Genomic DNA, 23791 nt, shown 5'->3' on the forward strand with positions numbered 1-23791 from the left:
ATCCTATCATTTTATTTTAAATATTTGAATAGATCTTATTAATTCATTTTATAAATTTTTTTATATTAACTAAAAAATAATAAGTAATAATATACATGAAAAAAATAGAACACTAAAAAAAATAATATAAAAAAATAAAAGAGAGTACTATACATTTTATAATGTCAAACAAAAAGAAAATGTTCTATAATTTTTTTAGTACTGTTAGTATTCTTTAATTTAAAATTATTTTGGACTATAAATTTTTATTATTTATGACTCTTTTGTTACTTATAATTTGTATATAATAAAAACGAGAATAAAGCACAGTAAGAAATACAACAAAATCGAAAAAAATTTTATACAAACATAATATATAATAATTACAACCAACAATATTTATCATAAATTACAATAAGAAGTAAATAAAATTCATATGAATAAAACCAAACAAAAAATAAAAAATTGAGAAAAGGACGAATAAGTCCCTAATCTTTTGCCCCGCGGACATTTTCGGTTACTTGGATTTTTTTATGAAAAAGTATAGGATATCAACATATTATCTGCCAACTTATTACTAACAATAATTAATTATTATATTTTAAACACATATATAAAGAGACACATCCAGAAAACATATCTATAAAGACATTTCTATTAAACACAGTCATAAAAAATATATTTTTATTAGACACATCCACGAAGACACTTCCATTAAACACAATAATAAATAAGAGTTGGCAGAAGTTGGTAGAAATACTGTTGGTAACGTAGCAAAACCATTCTTTATAGAAGAAGATGAAAGGTAGGATTGGTAGAAAAGGAATAAATTTTTCAGCTAATTTCTCCAACAGTAATCAACTTTCTCTAACGTGAACGCATAAACTAAAATTTTTAACTTCACGTAAACGTATGTTTAAAGGTGAAAGTACTTCTGGGTTCAAAGTTTTAAAAAATTACCAAACATAAAAATGAAATGTTTAAAACACTCAAACGAGCTTCTTTTTTTCGGAACGTTACCCCAAATACACCATAGTGTTTGACTGGGTGTTAAGGTTTGTGTGTAATTATCAAATAGGTGTTTTCATTGACATTTTAAATTTATTGGGTACATTTGAGTTAGTAGTTACATTAACTGGTCATACCTCAATTAATAGGACGGCTGTATATGATTGATTTTAAGTATTTATTATTCATACAATTTGCAAGCTTTTATTCAAAGCTATGTGAAGACAAGTATATGCTTCTTTGCAAAAATTATGAAGTCGAACTATAATCTTTAAAATATATAGGCCTGGTTTAACTAATGACAACTTTTCAAAAACATTTGCTATGTTATGTTACTCTTGTATTTTTCTTAAATCATAATTTGACATCTCTTTGTCTGGTTGCAGTCAACAAACAAACTTGTGTAGTTTTAGTATCATTTTTATTTTGCTATCCACGATTAAGGAACAAAACAGGGTATGCCATTTATTTATGATTATGAAATAACTATGGGTAACTAATCTATTGTATATTCTTTTTCTAGTGGGCACTGATGGTACCTCTACAATGGTGGAATGCTCTGTTCATTCTGGAAAAAGTTTTCAGGATCAACTCTAGCCTTCACTTCTACTAGCCGCTTAAAGTTTTGGTTGAAATATTTGAGACCCCAAGATTGTGCTTCAATATAGCTTGTATTCGGACCATTCACGCCCAAATCAAGGTCCCTGTAATTCAAGTATGCTCGCCTTGGCAACTTTGACACATAAGGCGCCAAGTAATCATAGAGTGTTCTTATCCATTTTATGTCCTTAGTTGCATCTTCATTGGAATCCCAACTAACAGAATATTGGATTCCATATAACATACCCTTTCGGTGAGGGAATGGAGTTGCTGATTCTGGAATCTCACTCATTATTCCACCATATGGCGTCAGGATCATGAATTGTGACTCCTCCAAAACCAGCATCTTCCATAGTCCTTCTAAGCCAGTAGATGAAATCGATTCTGTTACGTAATCAGATTTTGTTTTGAAACTTGATGATGTTATGTTCCTGTTGAGCAAGACCTCTAAGGAGTGGTCCACTGAAAAACCTGCAAAGTAAAGAACAGATTGAATCCAACTCATCTCAGTGAAGTTGCTTCGCTGCAACCCGAATTCTGCGAAACTTTCCTGCATCAAAGGGAGGAGGTTCTCTGCGGTTCCAAGGTACATTCCCGTGAAAGAAAACACCACAGTTTTATTACCAAGTCGAGAAGCTGAATTGGAAACTCCAAGAACTGCATGAAGAAAGAGTTCTGCAGGAAGCTTTGGAGCAACAGTTTGCCACTTGGTGAAAATCTCAGAACCACCATCATCAAGATTCCTTGAAACCTCAAAGATGGTAACTGTTGATGGAACTTGGACAAGCTTGATCTTCCATGCTGTGATGACACCAAAGCTTGAACCTCCTCCACCTCTTATGGCCCAAAACAGATCTTCCCCCATTGCTCTTCTGTTCAGTATCGTCCCATTAACATTGATTATCTGCGCATCGATCACATTATCAGCTGCTAGGCCATATTTCCTGAAGATGGTGCCAAATCCACCTCCACTCAAGTGTCCTCCAATGCCAATTGTAGCGCAACTCCCAGCAGGGAAGCCATGGACCTTGCTTCTATTCGCAATTGCATAGTAGAGTTCTCCCAGAGTAGCACCTGATTGAACCCACGCTGTTTCGTCTTCCATGTTAATGGTTATGGACCTGAGGTTGAAAAGGTCAATGATGATGAATGGAACATTAGAGACATAAGAGAGGCCTTCATAGTCATGGCCACCGCTTCGAACTCTGACTTGGAGGTTGCTGTGTTTGGAACATCGCAGTGCTAGTTGGATGTGGAAAAGGTTGTGTGGAGTGACAATGAAGTTTGGTTTTGGGACTGAAGTGGCCAAGAATCTTGAGTTTCTTATAGAAGCATCCAAGATAGGTTCATAAGAAGAACTGGTTTTGGTGAAGACTATTCCTGAACTTGTGTTGCTGTTAACTCCTAGACCGGACTGAAAACATTGAAGGAAACTTTCATGGCTAGCCGAACCTGATGATGATGCAGAGAAAATTGAGATGAAAATTATGGCAGATAGGAGAACTAAGTTTACAACTGATCTAGTCATTTTGGTTTTCCTTCCTACCTTACCAATGCATTGCAACTCTCCTATTTATATAACCGTAATGCTACGGAGACAATAAAAAATTAATTACGTTTAGGTGAATAATGAGAGATACTAATAAAGAGTTGCATTTCAGATTCCCTAACAAACATTATATCTAATTAATTTAAAATTTGTTTACGTTATTTAAAAAAATGACGTTTTTCTACGTTTTTATGAACACAAATTTATCTTATTTAATATTTATTAATTTTAGCGATAATTAATAAATATTAAATAAAACCAATTTAGGTTCTTTTGTTATATGGCAACTCATGGACTGTTCATTTAAGGTTTACTAAAGAAATCAAATAATCATGGTGATCATTTGGACTAAAGAGTTGTGTTGGAAAATTATTATTATTGACGTCAAATTCCCTCAACAAAATAGTTCCAGATCCTCTGAATAATAGGAAAGAAAATCCGTAGCATTAACTTCTTCTGCCCAACCCTATTTTTCTTGTCTTCTTATTCCTATATCAGTTGAGCTTGCCTTTTTAATTTCATCGGTTCATTGCATCCCGCCAAACTATAAACTTTTGAATGGTCATCGAATATTAATTAAATGGATGTAATCACAATTATTAACAGAAATGACTGCTTAAAATATGATTTGTTACGGACTTAAATATTTATTTAAAATTAATAATACCGTATTTATTAGGATCATAAAATACGTGGCGCTCTAAGATTAAGATTACCTAACAATATTTGGTCAACGAAAGTGGTAAAGTCTAATGAGAACATGTTTCGTAGGAAGTGGCATACGACACTTTTGAGTTTAACCAATAATCGGGTTAACTTGGGAAGGTAAAGTGCCTTATTTCCACCATCTCTGCTTAATAAAATTCTAATTAAGAATTGAGAATAGTCAATATTGAAGTCCTAATAAGGTTTCTGTTCCAGAACAACTTGGTTATGTGGTGATTAGTGATTTGTTGCTTCTCCCTGTAAAGGTCCCGAAATGTGTCATTGTGGCTTGCACAATCCTATGTATAATTTGATCCAATAATCTTTCGTTTTCGTGGTTTTGTAGATTTGCGATTAGCCATTGACTCATTTTTGGACAGGCCCGTAATTAACAAATTAAAGTTCTAAATGTAAATGTAAAAGGCCGCATTATATATCATTAGTTTATTAATTATATATTCATAAAGAAAATGGAATCAAATTTGAATACATCAACTCGCAAGATTGGAATTCTTTAATTAGATATGTTTGAAAATAAACCCGAGTAAGCACCTACACAGGACTGTGTGTATAAGCATAACTATAGAAGAGCCAAGACGATTAGTCGTCAAAGTGTGGATTTAGCTTTGTAAACGCTATAAATTATGAAAGTCAACATAATTGTGCATCCAAAAATGAGTAGGGGCCACCAAAACGTATATTGTCATTAAAAATTTGTTATTGTTTTTTAATTCAATTTTAAAACAACAAAATAAAAATTAACCTCGAATTGGCTTACATTATTGAAAATAAATATTCAAAATATATAAAGATAAATTAGTCTCTTAAAAAAATTTAAATGTCTCATATTTTAAAAATTAAAAAACTTTTTTTATTTTTAATTAATTAATAACTTATTTATTTTTAAAATAAAAAATTAAAGACTTATTTGTCATTTACTCATATTTTTTATAGAAATCACAGATTTGGTTTTCAGTTGCGGAGTTAAAGTTATTTATTTGAAAAAGAGATAATAAAACCAATAGAAAACGTAGCACATTAATTTTCAGAAGATAGAAAACAAATTATATGTTAGCTATGATCATCAATGTAAGTACGTAACCTTCATGCACATACATATCCAACGTAACTTTCTCGATGCTCATCACTAGCCTCTGTCCTCAGATCTCATCTGATTCTTCACTCACCATGAAAATGAAAGAAAATTATTACTCAGACATTCTCATCATCATCCTGTGTACCTTCCAATCCACATCGATCATTTACTTAGTGCTACCTTACATCTGGATATGGTCAAAACCTGCCGGCCCAAACAACCTAATTTAAAATGGGTATAATAATAACTATGTTAATTAAAATAATAAAATTTTGTACTTAATATTAACTTTTTTTTATTACTATCTATTGTATTAATAGATAATTATGTAATTCTAAAGTTGTCATATTATCAAAAGATTAGGTTGATTTATTGGTTAACTCACTAGTTTGGTTAAACAAATGTCAAAAGTTCAAGTCTCACTTTTTTTCTGTATGCAGCAACTCATTGGTCAATAACAATTAACAAACTCATAAACAAAACTCCAATCTATAACAGATTAATTCTTAATTACTGAGTTGGGAGAAAGATAGTCTAAATTTTTATTTGGAGCTCATATAATGATATAACTTAAATAATTTATTTATAGTAAAAGAACTCCTTGCAATAATTAATCATTTTAAGGCCGCAACTTTCGGGAGTTATATCTATACACAGATAAAAAATATTTTTTATCCTCATTCGGCCTTTCTACAATTTCTTTTTCAACAACAATAGCACTAATAATAACAATAATATATTACCGAATTACAATACATATACATAGTTGATACACATGCACAAAAACATTAACTTAACAAATTAAAGCAGCTAATTACTTTTTATTACATCCTATATTCCTATAAAGATTTTTCTATCCTATTTGCGTCCCAGAGGCAAAAGAGAAGGTATACTTTGTTCGTTTCTAAAGAAGTTAAGAGGATCAACCTTGGTCTTCACATGTACCAATCTATTGAAATTATTCTTGAAATACTTAAGACCCCAAACGCTAGCTTTCTTATAACTTGTGTAGCCATTTTTGTTATTGACCCCAATGTCAAGGTCTCTATAATTGACATATGCAGCTCTAGGGGACTTTGACACAAAAGGTTCCATGTAACTATAAACCCTTCTAATCCAATTCATATGCCTTTCTGCCACGTCATCCCCCTCCTCCATCCAATACACTATATGCTGAATCTTACATATGTTCCCAGCTCTATGTGGGAACGGAATCTCAGATTCTGGAATCTCATCCATTCTTCCCCCGTAAGGATTGAATATCATGAGTGCATATTTTGCCTCATCTTCATAAAACAGAGGCCACAAACCTTCTAGACCTGACTCAGGAATTGGAACCGTCACATAATCTGATTTTCCTTTGAAATAAAACACAGAAGATTGAGTTCTGTTCAGCAACACTTGAGGGGATTCATTGCTTGAGAAACCACCCAGGTAAAGCACTGATTGGATCCAACTCATCTCAGAGCAATCTTGTTTAAGCAAACCCAATTCAGGGAAGCGTTCTTGCACCAGTGGAATGAGTTCATCCACAGTTCCAAGAAACATGGATTCAAATGTGGCTTGTACTGTTAAACTCCCTTGTTTATTACTTGATGATGATGAGTTCAGTCTCTGCAAGATGATCCTGATGGTTAGGTTGTCGTCTAGTTTATTTGCCACAAGGTGCCACTTATGAACAAGCTCCGTTGCGTTTTGTTCTAGAGTCCTTGCAACTCTGAACACTGTTACAGTTGATGGAACCGTAACTAGCTTTATCTTCCATGAAATTATTACTCCAAAGCTTGCTCCACCGCCACCTCTAATGGCCCAAAAGAGATCCTCACCTGCGTTTGTTAAATATTTGTATTATTTTTTTATATAAAATAATTTTCCACGTATATCTAAGGTCACATCATAGTTAAATAGTTATTCAAAAAGAATAGATATAAAGAAAAGTTTAGAAACCAGCAACTTTATTAAATTTGGGCCAACATATAACCATTAAAAGAAAAGTGAGTAATCTCACACCATTGGATAAAATCTCACACCATTAAAAACATCATTGATAGCTTAGCTACTTGATGGCTACAAATAACAAAAGTTGCTAACCCCTTACACTCCTCCAGATATAATTGTATGATTAGGTAAAATATAAAAAATACTAAAATACCATCAGAATTTATTAATTTTTACTATCATTTAACTATTATCTCAATTTTTTTAGTCTAATTTCTTTAATCTAATAATCCAACAGCATACTTTATCTTATATTTTTAAACACTGATAGCAAAAAACAATAAATTTCAATAACCTTTAACATTTTTTTTAAAATATTTTATACTTTCCATACATCAAAATTAAACTTATAAAATACAACATTTTTTTTATCTTCTCTCAACTATCACTTAAGTTTTAATATCAAAAGTGAAAAATAAGAGATGTGTATATAAAACTAGTGTTTGTAATATTTTGACAATTTCATAAAAGATAGAATATATTATATAAAAGTTTAATTTTGATTTATTAATAAACAATATAAAATCAAGTATTTAATATATTTGTCTCTTTGAATTATCATTCACATGTGGTGTAAAAGATGATTACTCAATTATTTAATAAAAAATTCTATTTTTATTAAGTTGCTTCATAATTAAATACATATAAAATCAAAATTAAATTCATTAAATAAATGACAAGATGTAGCATTATAGTTAAATGAAGAAAAAAAAAAAACTCACCCATGGCTTTCCTGTCAAGTAATCTACCATTGACATCAATAATGTGAGCATCGATGATGTTATCAGCAGCGAGGCCGTATTTACGCATCAAGAATCCATAGCCACCGCCACTGAATTGCCCACCAACTCCTACGGTGGAGCACACGGCGGCGGGAAATCCTAGGGTTTTGCTTTTTTGGCTGATTGCATAGTAAAGTTGACCAATAGTTGCACCAGCTTGGACCCATGCAGTACGGTTATCTGCGTCCACGTGGATCTGACTCAAGTTGATGAGGTCAATGATGAGGAACGGAACTTCTGAAACGTATGAGAGGCCTTCATAGTCATGGCCGCCGCTTCGAGTTCTAATCTGCATGCCATGGCGTTTCGAACATATGATTGTGGCTTGGATTTGGGATATTTCTGAGGGTGTTACGATTACAAGGGGCTTTGATGTTGTGTTCGTTTCGAATCTGAGGTTTTGAATGGAGAATTGGAGTACGGATGAGTATGATGAGTTGGATTTTGTGTAAACAAGCTTAGATGTTGATGTTGAATTATTGGAATATTGATAAAGGCATTCCACCAAGTTTTCGTTATTGTTAGTATCATCATCAAGTGTGCTTGCTGATGAACATGTTAAGGATAAAGAGAACAGAAGAACAATGAAATAACAACTTATAAATTTCATTATATTTTGTGTTGAGAATACTATTGTGTGCTTTGTATATGAGTATCAGATTTATATAATAGTCAATACTAGGTAATTTAATTTGATACGTACCCAAAAGTGTGAATGAAGATTTATTTTTTTATATGATATTGAAGTTCAACACTACCTAAAAATAACATTATAATCAAAGTGTTAATATAAGAATAAAAGAGATTAAAAATCAATTTTGATCATGCAGTGGGAGACAATTCAATCACGTAAAAGTAGACAGATGGTTATTTTGAAAAATATATAGAATCCTCAAACTTGTTGAAAATTTGTTTAGACAAGTCTTGAACAATAAAGATATATATTTATTTCCATGGATAATATATATCTAAAGAAGCTTCAACTTAACAAACGCTACAATCAACTTATATCTCGCTCACACGCAAACTACTTGTTTAGACTTTAGACAAGTCGTGTAATTGAATATGTATGACTAACTGGTATGTTTACTGAGGCTTATCACTTTTGATGGAGCTTATCACTTTTGAAATTTGAAGGCAGGATCTACCTCAGATAGGACTACAACAAAGTATAGTTCATAGTTGTTTGTCTCTATTCAGTATTCAGGATTCCATTATTTAGTGTAAACTTCTCGGAATTATTGTAGTATTGCCCAGTCAAATTCTTCTACGTGTGAAAGTCAACTATGCTGATTGACATCCTGGAATAAAATTCAACCAATAAATAAATATCGTGCGTTGAATTTGAATTTAGTGTAATTGTGTCTTTTTAAATCAAAATCCTTCAGTCGGTTTTGTGACAAATATTGTAACAATTGAAAAGTCTTTGTGTAGAGTATACATTTTGTTTCTTAAGATTTTGAAAAATTTTAAAAATATTTTTTATGTTTATTTTAATTTCATCTTTAATGTTTTAATCTTTAAAGTTTTTTTAAAATCAACATATAGTCTATATTGTTGAGGCGATACAAGACATGTCTTTTTTGTTCTTTTATAATTTACATTTTCAAAAAAGAAACATCCGAAGTTTTAAAACATTTAGAACTCTAGAGCATCTATGATTCACATATGAGATAGTCTTTCTTATATTTACATTTAAAACGTTTATAATAGCAAATTCAATATGAGATTGTCTGTCTAATATGATTCACACATCCCATGTGCACTTATCAATTATACTGAGCAACATAATGGCAATAAGTTTTCTCTGTTTTAGACCTTCCAACCTAACAAATTGCATATAATTGTTAGTAATTGTTCATAATTATCTTAAGCTTTTCCTATCTTTCTTCTAAGTAGGAGTTTATGCGCCCTCAAAATTGTTGAAGCAAGCCGGATCACAATGTTTATCCAGAATCATCACCAACTTGTAAGTAATGATTATCTGCATAACCATTTTATGATCACGGCTAAGAAGCTAATTTGGGATTTCAATTAAGAGTTAGCACTGCCAGAATATTCCCAAGCTCTTCCACTCATTTTGATTCAGGATAAGAAAAATTTAGGACACAGTAAACATATTTTTTCATTTTTATAAATAACCATCTTGAAGCTCTCAAGGTCCTCATGCAAAATATATATTAGGCATTGAAGTAGCCTCTGAAATAATATTGTTATGGAAGAAGGACACCCTCCATACACTGATACACAGAAGCAAATGAATAAAGCAGCTTATTTGATTATATATGCTGCTGACATTCCAAGATTTTAGATCTTACATTATCTATTTGTGACTCTTTGACACGAGTGAAGGTATACTCTGTTCATACCTGAAGAAATTAAGAGGATCAACCTTGGTCTTCACATGTGCCAACCTATTGAAGTTGTTCTTGAAATACTTCTCACCCCAAACGCTAGCTTGCTTATAGCTTGTGTAGCCATTAATGTTATTGACCCCAATGTCAAGATCTCTATAGTTGACATATGCAGCTCTAGGGGACTTTGAAACAAACGGTTCCATATAGCTATATAGCCTTCTAAGCCAATGGATGTTCCTTTGTGCGGCTTCATCCCCTTCTTCCTGCCAAAAAACTAGGTAAAGAACTAAGCACAAGTTTCCAGATCTGTGTGGAAATGGAAGTTCAGACTCAGAAATCTCATCCATTCTGCCCCCAAAAGGAAACAATTGCATAAATACACCTTTGCCCTCATCTTCATTGAACAGTGACCATATTCCGTCTAACCCATCTTCAGGAATGGGATGTCTCAAATAGTCAGATTTTGCTTTATAATTAGTTTGCACTGAAGTTGGATTTCTTTGCAGCAAATAACTAAGGGATCGAGCAACTCTAATCATGAAGACAACCGATTCGATCCAGCTCATCTCGGTATAATCTTCCTTGACCAAACCCAATTCTGGGAAGCTTTCTTGCATCAGGGGAATGAGTTGATCCTTACCTCCAAGAAACACGGCTTCAAATGTGGCTTGTGTTGTTAACTCTCCCTTTTTACTTGAATTCACCCTTTGCAATATGAGATTAATGGTTATGTCCTCATGAATTTTACTTGCCACAAGCTGCCACTTAAGAATAAGCTTAGTTGCATTCTGTTCTAATGTTCTTTTAACTCTGAATACTGTTACGGTTGATGGAACTGAAACTAGTTTGACCTTCCATGCTAGGATGACTCCAAAGCTTGCTCCACCACCACCTCTAATGGCCCAGAAAAGGTCCTCACCCATAGCTTTTCTGTCAAGAAGCCTTCCCTTCACATCAATCATGTGAGCATCAACTATGTTATCAGCAGCAAGGCCATATTTACGGATCAAGAATCCATAGCCACCGCCACTGAAGTGTCCACCAACTCCTACAGAGGGGCATACACCCGCTGGAAAAGCCAGAGTTTTGCTTTTCTCATTGATTCTATAATAAAGTTCACCTATAGTCGCCCCGGCTTGAACCCATGCAGTTCTTTTTTCTATGTCCACCTCAATTTTTCTGTACTTTATGAGATCAATGACAACAAATGGAACTCGAGAAGTATAGGAGATGCCCTCAAAGTCATGGCCACCACTTCGGGTTCGAATCTGCAAGCCATGGCGTCGGGCACAAATTATGGTGGCTTGAACATGGGAAGCATGCCGGGGTGTCACAATGACAAGGGGTTTAGGGGTTGTTTTGGTGGCAAATCTATGGTTGTGAACAGAATACTTGAGTATAGATGAATAGGAGGAATTGGTTTTGGTGTAGACAAGCTTAAAGATTGATGCGGAGTTATGAAGTTGAAGACACTGAAGGAAGTCTTCTTCAGTATGAGACACACAAGACACGAATGAAAATAAAAGGACAATTATGAAAACAGTCAAATGTGGTCTTGGGTCCTTCATTTTTGTTGGTGTCTGTGCACCAGAGTTATTGCAAATTCAGAAACACCACTCTACTGCTTTTTAAATTGACTGCTTTGTCCCAAAATTTAGCACTAATATCAGCTGAATTTTTCTAATAAGAAAAGTGAGCAACATAAATGATCACATGTGTTGTATAAACACAAATGACCTCTAATACCGCTTTTTACATGACATTGTGAAATCCTGTTACCTGATCAAACAATATACTTCTTTTTCTATTTTTAATTTTCCATCAGCTTTTGTTTATGACACGCTTATGCTTCCTGTGAAGGGACATTGAGAGCTGACTGCACTATGGAGTTAGTGGTTTTCTTTCCTCTCTGCCATTCTTACGAAATTACCGTCCAAAATGTGTAGATAAATAAAGTTAATGATAGCTAATGCATAGTTGTATACTAGCACAACTGCGAATAGGATTGGGTAAGCATAATTGTATAGACAGCTAATAATTAAGAACTTGAACAGTTCTGAGAACTTATAAATTTCAATTATTTGGTAGAAAGCTATATGCATTATTTAGTCACGTTCATCACGATGTTGGATCCAGCATCAGCATGATGCTGAAGAGTGATAGGAGCAAAATTTGTACACCACTAAGCAGAAAAGATTTATATAATTAACAGCGAATGAGTGGCATTAATCGATGAAGGAGTAGATAATTAGAGAGAGGACAAACACAAACTACCCCACACTGCGAAATCCAGCCAACAGAGTTGGTTAACGTACCTTATCAAGAATCAAGTTGGGCCAACCCAAAATGATGGCAAAAGAGAAAATAAAGAGTAGTGTGGCCTTGAGTGGGGGAAGAATGTGCCCACTGTGAACAAGGAAAAGAATAAAAATAAATAATCTAACCATGATAATGTGAGAGTTGGAACTGTTATTCAAATGGAGTGTATTTTTATCCTTTAGTGATCTTTTCAGGTGTTAATTTTTACCTTGTTCCTTTGGTTTTTGGACTTTATGATCTACTATCTTCGGCTTCTCTTACATCTCTTAGCTATCAAGGGGGAAAAAGAATGAATACCTTCCATGAATTCATCCAAGTAGCTATTTTCTGAATTTCTTCACCCCAAACTGCTCAGCCACCCAACTTTCACAGCTGCAAGACTTCATCTGCAACATAAACCTACATCAGAAACTTCGATTCATTCATTAACAACACAAATGTCAGACAAGTATAGCAAGTCTTGCTCATACAAAAGTAAAACATAAAGATGATAAAGTAAACACAAACGATATCGTTATCCTTTAGTGACTGAAACCGAAAAAAAAACACATAGCCCTCAATAAATTTTGAATTAGGACTTATTAATCTGAGAATTTCACAAAGAATATGTAATATGGAGTATAGACATATATAACTCACAAGTATATAACTTAGAGAAATAAGTGCCTCAACACAACAATTGGAAAAAGATAATATACATAATAAAAATATTCTAGAAATAAAAATTTGTACACCACTTTTTCTCTATTCCAATTATCTACAGTAGATAAGTATATTAAATTTTCAAACAAAAAGACAACAAAAATAAATAATATCTTATTGTTATATTATTGAAGAAGTTTCTTAATAAAATTTTTTAATTGACAAGATAAATATAATCCCCTGTTATACAACTTTTGAATGATACCAATACAAGACATTTAAAACAAACATAACTCTTTATATGGACCAAAAACAAACAAAATAATGACAAAAACTTAAAATAAATGGTTATTGAAATATATTTGGACCTAAATCAAACTTCTATCTATAAGGGTCAAATCTAGAATTGACCATATTTGCAGAAATAAAAGAATAATCAAGCATCATTATTATTATTATTACGGTCAGTTAGCTTTTTGTTTTGTTTTATGGGTTTTAAAATTGGTCAGGTTATTTGTTTCTTTCAAATATATGACTAAATTCAATCCATTTAATGCTTCAAAGGAAGTTTAGACTAATTGAGCACCTCAATCATACAAGTGATAATATCGCTTTTGGCTTTTGCACCTCAATCATATTAGCCCACATCTAATCATTCTCTATAGTTTTTTATTATTGAAGGACTAAACTAATGACAACTTTCTTTAGAGTGCTAAATTTATATCACCTATAACTTTTGGGTATCAAAGTGATCGTTTGCTAATTACTCTTTTTTTAAGACAAGAATTTCATTGAGACTGAGGAGGAAAATCAACATTTAAAAAAAAAAACGAAAAACAAACTTGATATTTCAAGTAATTACACACTGTCAATAACTTGTCTTTGTTAACTTGTCTTTGTTAATACTGAATTCACTTGGCTCCCGCAATTAAATAATTTAGAAAAGATTGCATCAGAAATTCAGATTACATTAAAAAAAAAAGAAGATAAATAAATAAATAAATAAATAACTTACAGCTGCATTCGGTAACTGAATTAATGGGTACGATCAGAACATCACTCCAATCTTCTTTCTTAGACAGTTAGACATGGTTTTACTTCATCAGATTGAAGCATCCTCTCCAAAACCTGATCAATGGCTACATCAATCCGATAAGATAGAAAGTTAAAATTAGAAATGTCAAAAAGAAAGAGATAATATGTTCAGTACATTGTTTATGGCCACTATTCAAATGCAGTTATCCCTGTGTATCCCCCTCCTCACCCCAAAGTCGTTTCAGAACTCAGTTGTTCTGAAATTTTTACAAATTGTTATGTTGAGGTTGAGCAGCAACCCTTAGGAAGCAGTGTATCATATATCGTGTTTTAATGGGGGCAAAAGAAAGGCTAATTCAATAAAAGTTAGTACAGAAATCAAAATCAATAAGCAACTTCTCAAGGTTATTCTAAATAATCTCCAAAAGTTCCAGACATATTATTATATTATAATAATAATATGTGCCATAAAACAACAATTTTTTTTTTTTGAAAAAAAAGTGCAAACATCATTTTAACAGAAAAGAAAAATTGTTTAAATTCAGATTGACATTAGATCAACACACTTTTTTCTCTATTGCACACACCACCTTCCAAGTAAATGAAGGAACAAGAACATACCCCAAGTTGTGAAACCGAATACCAAGCCATACTCTGCATTTGACCAATCACTTATTGGCAGTAAAATCCAAACTTCTTCAGCCTTCATTTATATACCCCGAGAGGCATCCAAAACCTCACTTAAAATCATAACAATCTCCCCACTTGTCTTCCTTCATTCCTGGAAGTGGCATTTTTAAATCATACAAAAACAATGCACAAAATCATTCACCTACACAACTAAACAAAAGAACAAAACAAAGTAGATTCTTTTCTAGACATTGAAAATCATATTTGAACCCTAACTACTTTGTAATTTCAAACTCTTTTAACTAAAAAAAAAACACTAATGCCAAAAGTGCTTCAAGAATTAGCCTGTATGTGCCACGAGAGCATTCTGCGAAACCTTCCGCATCGAAAACTTCCGGGAAGCCAAGCCATGCGGGAGCGCCATTTGCGATTTGGAAGGTTGGAATCGTACAGATGAAACAAACCCCTCAGGGTTTTGGAATGGGTTCTGATGTGGCTTCGGGCGTCGGTTATCGGGGGCAGTTTCCCCCATCGCCACGGCGGTAACGGTGTAGGTACATTCGCGGGAAAATGGAAACGAAATTGCGAAACGATAGTGACAGTTGCGCAAAAAAAAAAATTAAAGACGAATGTATTGAGCAAAACTGAATTATGGAAGCCCAATAAGAGTCCAATGTGAGCCCATTATATATGCTGTGGTTAGCATCTATCTTAAGCCCACTGACTCTTTTGAAGACATGGAACAAAGAGGTGCTTAGGGATGTGTTCAGAAGAAAGGAGAGAGTTCTTAGAAGATTGAATGGGATACAGAAATCTCCAGAGTATGGCAGCATCAATTTCTATACCGGCTGGAGAAAGAACTCACGGAAGAATTAGAGGGAATATTGAAGCAGGAGGAACTCCTATGGCTACAAAAAAGGCAGCTATGAATTACAGAGGGTGATCGTAAAGATTTTACTTTACAAAAACTTTGATAAGAAGAAGGAAGAACCGTATAGTTAAATTGCGAAATAGTGATGGAAAATGGTGTGAAGATATAGAATGTCTCAAAGGATTAGTAATAAAACATTTTGATGACCTTTACACTGAAGATCAACAACAAAGTTTTCAACTAAACACTACACTCACATACCCGCTTATGGAGAGCGAACACTTGGCTATTATGGAAGCTAATCTCAAGCATGATGAGATAAATAAAGCACTGTTTGGAATCAGTTCCCTCAAGGCCCTAGGTGAGGATGGATATCCTGCTCATTTCTTTAAAGAGAATTGGAAACTGGTGCAGGAAGCGTTTTGCTCATATATCAGGTATTTATGGCTGAATCCGGAAGCTATTGCGGAGGTTAACCAAACTTTAATTGCTCTTATACCTAAAATTCCTCAGCCTGAATTTATTACACAATTTCGCCCAATAGCTCTATGTAATGTGGTATATAAATGCATTGCAAAGATCTTAGTTGCGAGAATTAAACCCACTTTAGCCACAAGGATTGCCCCTAACCAAGAGTTTTGTGCCAAAAAGAACTATACATGATAATATTATTATAGCCAAAGAGATGGTTCATGACATGAAGAAGATGAAGGGGGAGAAAAACTTTTATGGCTATAAAAATTGATTTTGAAAAAGCGTATGATCGTATAAGGTGGGATTTCATTCGGAGGAGTCTTGAAGAATTCGAAATTCCACACCACCTAAGACGCATTGTAATATCTTGTGTTGAATCTGTGTCTTATAAACTCTTGTGGAATGGGTGCAAATTGGAGAAATTCCTTCCAACTCGTGGCATAAGACAAGGAGATCTCTCCGTATCTTTTTGTCATTGTAATGGATAAACTATCACAACTCATAGAGGAAAAGGTCAACGAAAGAAGTTGGAAACCAATGAGGGCTGAGAGACAAGGACCAGCCATTTCACACTTGCTTTTTGCAGATGACCTTTTGCTCTTTGTGGAGGCTTCTACAGATCAAATGAATGTGGTAAAAGGGGTTTTTGAGGAGTTCAGGCTTGCCTCAGGTTTTCAGGTGAATGTTACAAAAATATCTATCTTCTTCTCCAGAAATGTGACAGGACAAACTAAAGAGGAAATAAAAAACCAAAGCAGTTTTATAGAAGCAGATTGCTTGGGAAGATACCTCGGAGCGATGCTAACCAATGCCCGAAAAGGTAAAGAGAAATTTAAGAATTTAATTGATAAAGTAGCAGGAAAGTTGAAGGGTTGGAAAAGTAGTTGTTTATCTTTTGCGGGGCGGATAACTTTAGCCAAATCCGTTATAAGCCCTTCTATGAACTTTGATATGATGCATATGAAGATTCCAAAAGGAATATGTTATGAAATTGAAAAAATGCAAAGAAAATTTGTTTGGGGTGGTGATATGGAGAACAGAAAGTTTCATGCTGTTAATTGGAACACTCTTTGCCAACCAAAATATTTGGGAGGATTGGGATTTGTTGATTAAAAATTTTAAATCAACTTGCATAGATTAGAATTTTCATGAAGCATGGTTAAAGAATTGAAGAAGCAAAGTTTGAGTTGAATACAAATAATCATCAATTGGTTAGATATTGCTAGAAGCTAATATTGGAAGCTTGAAGATTTTCTAAGAACATTCAAGAGAATTGCACAACTACAACATTCTACAACATTGAAGAAACTCAAAATCAAATTGAATTGAAATTAGAAGATTATGGAAACAACATGAATGCAAGTTGAAAGAAGATTCATGAAGCCAACTCATAAAATGGTGGTCGTTACAAAATTGATTTGTGATTCATAAATTATTATTTTAGTAGAAAACTTTGCCTATATAAAGGCACATATGCCTTATGTATTTTGTGTGTTCAATAATGAAATGTGTATGTTTTGAAATGTGAAAATTCTCTCCTTTGTTTTATGAGTGTTAGTGAGTTTGAGAGATGAAAAATATGATAGTGTCATTTATATGAGTGAGTGATCCTAGGGCCAATTAGTTGTGGGTATTATACTTACATTTGGTATCAGAGCTGGTTAATACAGCGTCTGGTGTTTGAGAATTTGTGAGGTGTGAGAGAGTTCTCACATAGTTGTTTATCATAGAGTCGGTATGGCAAACACTTTTAATATTGTGTGGTTCGGTCCCAAGTTAGATGGGAAACTTGATTATAGTTATTGGGAGACTTTGATGTCTACCCATTTGAAGGCCCAAAACCTGTGAAATTTTATTGAACCGGGTTTGCAAGAAGGAGCAGATGTTGCCCAACAAAGGAGAGATCAATTGGCGCTATCTCAAATTCATCAAGGAGTAGATTATACGGTGTTTGGCAAAATAGCAAATTCCAAAAGTGCAAAGGAAGCATGAAACACGTTGAAGCTGTCATACAAAGGCGTAGATAAAGCTCAGAAAGCAAAGCTACAGTCTTTGAGAAGAGAATATGAAAGGTATGAGATGTCGAGCTCAGAAACTGTTGAGCAATATTTTACTCGTGTTACAGATCTTGTCAATAAGATGAGAGTCTATGGAGAAGATATGCCCGATAGCAAAGTGGTGGAGAAAATTCTTCGCACCATGCCGATGAAGTATGACCATGTGGTGACTACGATACTAGAGTCCCACGATATGGATACTATGACGATTGCAGAATTGCAAGGAACCATGGAAAGCCACATCAGTAGAATACTGGAGAAGTCAGAAAAATCAACTGAGGAAGCCCTGAAAAGCCGAGTGAATTTCAACAACGTTGCAGAATCAAGCCGTACACAAGAAGGACGAGGTTGTGGTTTCAGTTTTCAAAGTAGAGGTAGAGGAAGTTTCAGAGGTAGAGGTCGTGGCAATTACAACCAAGGAAGTTACAATAACTTTACACCACCTAATCAAGGAAGAGGTGGAACGAATTTCAGGCCTATCAACCGAGGAAGAGGTCGAGAAAATTTTCATCAAGAAAGAACCAATTTCAACTGTTTTCATTGTGGAAAGTATGGACACAAAGCAGCAGATTGCAGATTCAAAGTGATGAATAATAATCAAGCACACGTTGCAGAAAATCAGCATCAAAATACTGATAACAATTCGGGTACTCAGACTTTATTTTTTACAAGTAATTCAAGTGCTGAAGATGAAAATATATGGTACTTGGATAATGCTTGCAGTAATCATATGTCTGGTAGAAAGGAGTTATTTTCTTCATTAGATGATTCCGTTAAATTATTATTGAAGTTTGGTAATAGTACGAAGATCCCTATTGAAGGAAAAGGGCACATACCAATTAGATTGAAGGATGGTTCTCTGAGTTATATTTCTGATGTTTTCTATGCTCCTGAACTTGATTACAATTTACTGAGTATGGGGCAATTATCTGAGAAGGGATATAAGATGATAACTTATCGTGGATATTGCACTGTATTTGACAACAATGGAAGGTTCATTGATAAAGCAAAAATGACTTCAAACAGAATGTTTCCGTTAAAAATTCAACATGTTAATCTCTCTTGCATGAGTTCTGTGATACTTGATGATAACTGGTTGTGGCATATGCGGTTTGGGCACTTTTATTTTTCTGGCCTAAACTACCTGTCAAGAAAAGGACTTGTTTCTGGTCTACCACGGATTCATATTCCCAATTGTGTTTGTGAGATTTGTCAATTGGGAAAGAAGCACAGAGATCCATTCCCTACAGGAAAGTCTTGGAGAGCTAGAAGATTACTTGAAATTGTGCATTCAGATCTCTGTTCTGTAGAAGTTCCAAGTAACGGTGGTAGCAGGTATTTTATCACTTTTATTGATGATTTTAGTAGATATACATGGGTATACTTTCTGAAGCAGAAATCAGAAGCATGTGATGTCTTTAAGACATTCAAGGCGTTTGTCGAAAAACAAAGTGGCTATAAAATCAAAATTCTCATAACAGACAGAGGAACAGAATATCTTGCATGTTCAGAATACTTTAAGCAACACGGAATTCAACATCAACTAACAACTAGATACACTCCTCAACAAAATGGAGTTGCTGAAAGAAAGAACAGAACCATCATGGATATGGTCAGGTGCATGCTCAAGTCAAAACAAATGCCTAAAGAATTTTGGGCAGAAGCAGTCACAACAGCAGTTCATATTTTAAACAGGTGTCCAACAAAAAGTGTTCGTGATAAAACACCAGAGGAAGCTTGGAGTGGAAAGCAGCCTTCCATTCATCATTTCAGAGTCTTTGGGTGTATTGCTTATGCCCACGTACCAGATCAATTAAGGAAGAAGTTAGATGACAAAGGCGAAAAGTGTATCTTTATCGGCTATAGTACAGACTCAAAAGCATACAAGCTATACAATCCAGAAACAAAGAAAGTGATCATCAGCAGAGACGTGACGTTTGACGAGAAAGACATGTGGGACTGGAACACAAAGACAACATGACACAACTGAACAACCAGCATCATCTAGAAGATCGCAAAGAGAACGAAGACTACCTGCTAGATTAGCATATTATGAAGTTGGCAATGACAACGATCCGTCCGACGAAGAAATCATAAATTTTGCTCTATTTTCAGATTGTGAGCCATTGAACTTTGAAGAAGCCTCTAAAAACAACAATTGGAAGAAAGCAATGGATGAAGAAATTCATGCCATTGAGAAGAATGACACATGGGAGCTGACAGATTTACCAACAGATAAGAAGTCGATTGGAGTAAAGTGGGTTTACAAGACTAAGTACAAACCCAATGGTGAAGTTGATCGTTTCAAAGCAAGATTAGTTGCAAAGAGATACAAACAAAAACCAGCTCAAAATAAATGGAAGATACATCAAATGGATGTTAAGTCTGCATTTCTAAATGGCACTTTAGAAGAAGAAGTGTATGTTGAGCAACCTGCAGGATATGAAGTTCTTGGAAAAGAAGATAAAGTTTATAAGTTAAAGAAAGCTTTGTACGGGTTAAAACAAGCACCAAGAGCATGGTACAAGAAGATTGATTCTTATTTCATTGAGAATGGTTTTAGAAGATGTCCGTTTGAGCATACTCTTTATATCAAGTTCGTTGAACCTGGAGATATCTTGATCGTGTGTCTTTATGTTGATGATTTGATCTTTACTGGCAACAATTTGAAGATAATTACAGAATTCAGGGAGGCTATGATAAAGCACTTTGAAATGACAGATATGGGCTTGATGTCTTATTTTCTTGGCATTGAAGTGGTTCAAAGAGATGATGGTATTTTCATTTCTCAGAAGAAATATGCAAATGATATTTTGAAGAAATTTCAGATGGAGCACTCAAAACCAGTTTCTACTCCAGTCGAAGAGAAGTTCAAAAGCTTGATTGGAAGTCTGAGGTACTTAACTGCGAATAGACCAGATATTGTGTTTGGAGTTGGTTTGCTTAGCAGATTTATGGAGGAGCCTTGTACCAACCATTTGCAAGCGGCAAAGAGAATTCTTCGATATATCAAAGGTACTTTAAATGATGGAATTTATTATAAGAATACTAATGAAGTAAACCTTGTTGGCTACGCTGATAGTGATTGGGCCGGAGATATAGAAACAAGAAAAAGTACTTCAGGGTTTGTATTTCATCTTGGTTCTGGTGCAATTTCATGGTCGTCAAAGAAACAACCAGTAGTAGCACTATCTGCAGCAGAAGCAGAATATATAGCAGCAGCAAGTTGTGCAACACAAGCAGTTTGGCTAAGAAGAATTCTTGAGGAATTGAACGAGAAACAAAATACTCCAACAACAATATTTTGTGATAACAAGTCAGCTATTGCACTTTGCAAAAATCCAGTATTTCATGGAAGATCGAAGCATATTGATATTCGGGTTCACAAAATCAGAGAATTGGTGAATGAAAAAGAAGTTGTGATCGAGTACTGTCCAACTGAAGAACAAGTTGCAGATATATTTACAAAGCCATTGAGGACTGTATTATTTTACAAATTGGTTTTATGAGTGTTAGTGAGTTTGAGAGATGAAAAATATGATAGTGTCATTTATATGAGTGAGTGATCCTAGGGCCAATTAGTTGTGGGTATTATACTTACAGGATTCAAAAAGCTGGAGACTATGAATGTTACTTTTTTGTTGAAAATTTTATGGAGAATTCACACTGATAAAGAGGCATTATGGGTGCAAACACTGGTGAACAAATATGGAAGGGATAAAATCCTTCTACATAATATGAAGGCCTGTGCTACGGATTCTCCGTTATGGAAGGAGTTAACTAAACTTCAGGGGCTGTTCTACCAAAACATTTCTCACTCTATAGGGGATGGTAAGGAAGCAGATCTGTGGAGAGATAGATGGGTGAAGAATGAACCTCCGCTTTTGCTGAATAGCAAAAAACTTATTGATAACACAAACCTTAATATGACAGTTAGTGAGGCGGTCATACATAGGCAATGGAATTTTGAATTCCTACAACAATTTCTGCATGAGGAAACTTTATGCAAGATCAGAGCTATACCACCAGCTGAACCAGAACTTGGTAGAGATGGGTTGAGATGGAACCCTGCAAATGACGGTAACTTTTCTATTTCAAGTACATATCGAATACTTGAAAATCATGGAGAGGAAACCGACCAAATTTGGAGGATTATTTGGAAGTGGGGAGGACCCGAAAGGATCAAATATTTTATATGGCTAGTCGTCCGTGAAAGAATCATGACTTCACACAGAAGAGCATGGATTTTTGGATGAACTCAAGCTGCCATAGATGTACTGGTGTAGAGAAAAACACAATACATATGCTGCGAGACTGTCCAGTGGCGTCTAGAGTTTGGGTAAAGCTAATCCATCATGAGCACATACATGATTTATTTAGAGCTCCCTTTAATGCTTGGATCCGATGGAATCTTACCATGGATCTTGGAACCACAAAACAAGAAAACTGGAATACACAATTTCTAGTAATTTGTTGGTAGTTATGGAAGTGGAGGAATCAAGAAATATTCAATCCACCATTCCAAAAACCAATGCAACATTTGCCTTTTATCCTAAAACAGGTGAAACTACTCCAGGAAGCTTTCAAGAAGGAGGGTCAGGGGCAAAACAAAATTGAAACAAATATATGCTGGGAATGTCCACCTGAGGATTGGATGAAAGTCAATACAGATGGAGCTGCAAAGGGAAATCCTGGAATGGCTGGATGCGGAGGTTTAATTCGTAATTATCAAGGTAGATGGATTGCAGGTTTTGTTGCAAATATTGGTTATTGTACAGCTTACTATGCAGAGTTATGGGGGGTTTATTATGGACTCAAAACAGCATAGAAATTGGGATTGAGAAAAATCATTCTAGAAGTAGATTCCAAAGCGGTGGTGGACGTGATAAAAGGAGCAACAAATTCCAATAAACACCCAGATGCAATAGTGAGAAAAATAGTGGAGTTCCTCCAGAGAAAATGACAAACTAAACTGGTACATAATTACAGAGAAGGAAATAGAGGAGCAGACTCCATGGCAAATAAAAGCTTATTTACTGAACCAGGATATCATTTCATTGATCAACCAAATACTAAACTTAGGAGCATCTTAACTGATAATTGTAGAGGGACTACCTTACCCCGATTAATTTCTGTTTTGTAATTTTTTTGTTTTGGGTGTTATGTGGCATTTTGTATACAAAAAAAAAAAATAATAAATTTCGATCTACAGCACCGATAAGGAAATTTTTTTTAAAAACTAAAATAAAAAACATGCTATAGCACTGACCAATAAAAGTCAGTTCTTACATTTTCTTAAATAAGAATAGGAATAGGACAAACAAAGAAGTAAGAACTAATAAAACTAGTAGTTTGTAGTTTTTTAAATAATTTAACAAATTATATACAGTAGATAAGTCATAAGTATTTTAGACTTATAAAAGAACAACCAAAAACAAAATCTTTTGTTATGTTATTGCGGAAGTGATTTTTCTTAAATCAAATTTTTTTAATTGACAAAACATAAATATAATCCTCTATCATATAACTTTTAAATGAGACTTACACAAGACATTTATTAATTTATATAGGAATTTAAAAATTAAAACAAGAGGGGCGTGTTCTTTGAATTCTGCAATACATGCTTAGAATTAACAATTATTGCAACGTCATGGAATTTCTGTCGAGTTCATCTGAAGCGGTAAAATAG

General features: G+C 34.2%; 3 protein-coding genes across 4 annotated transcripts; all 3 read right to left on the bottom strand.

Moving 5' to 3' along the window:
* On the bottom strand, nt 1368-3192 carry LOC107631532 (berberine bridge enzyme-like 26). The gene has a single exon (XM_016335004.2). The coding sequence runs from the start codon at nt 3113-3115 to the stop codon at nt 1529-1531; it is 1587 nt and encodes a 528-aa protein (XP_016190490.1). The 5' UTR covers nt 3116-3192; the 3' UTR covers nt 1368-1528.
* LOC107634724 (berberine bridge enzyme-like 28) lies at nt 5590-8480 on the bottom strand. Its single transcript, XM_016338148.2, has 2 exons — nt 7658-8480; nt 5590-6763 (listed from the first exon to the last, which is right to left on the bottom strand). Exons 1-2 carry the CDS (start codon nt 8325-8327, stop codon nt 5796-5798), a joined length of 1638 nt encoding a protein of 545 aa, XP_016193634.1. The 5' UTR covers nt 8328-8480; the 3' UTR covers nt 5590-5795.
* Nucleotides 9818-15264, bottom strand: LOC107631531 (tetrahydrocannabinolic acid synthase). Of its 2 annotated transcripts, XM_021119923.1 has the most exons (4): nt 14692-15264; nt 14051-14174; nt 12602-12779; nt 9818-12480 (listed from the first exon to the last, which is right to left on the bottom strand). In XM_021119923.1, exon 4 carries the CDS (start codon nt 11640-11642, stop codon nt 10041-10043), a length of 1602 nt encoding a protein of 533 aa, XP_020975582.1. In that variant the 5' UTR covers nt 11643-12480; nt 12602-12779; nt 14051-14174; nt 14692-15264; the 3' UTR covers nt 9818-10040. The 2 variants fall into 2 exon arrangements, with proteins under 2 accessions (XP_020975582.1, XP_016190487.1); XM_016335001.2 differs by lacking the exon at nt 14692-15264 and having other exon boundaries at nt 14051-14263.

Source organism: Arachis ipaensis, chromosome B03 (genome assembly GCF_000816755.2).
Source record: "Arachis ipaensis cultivar K30076 chromosome B03, Araip1.1, whole genome shotgun sequence".
NCBI classification, from domain to species: Eukaryota; Viridiplantae; Streptophyta; class Magnoliopsida; order Fabales; family Fabaceae; genus Arachis; species Arachis ipaensis.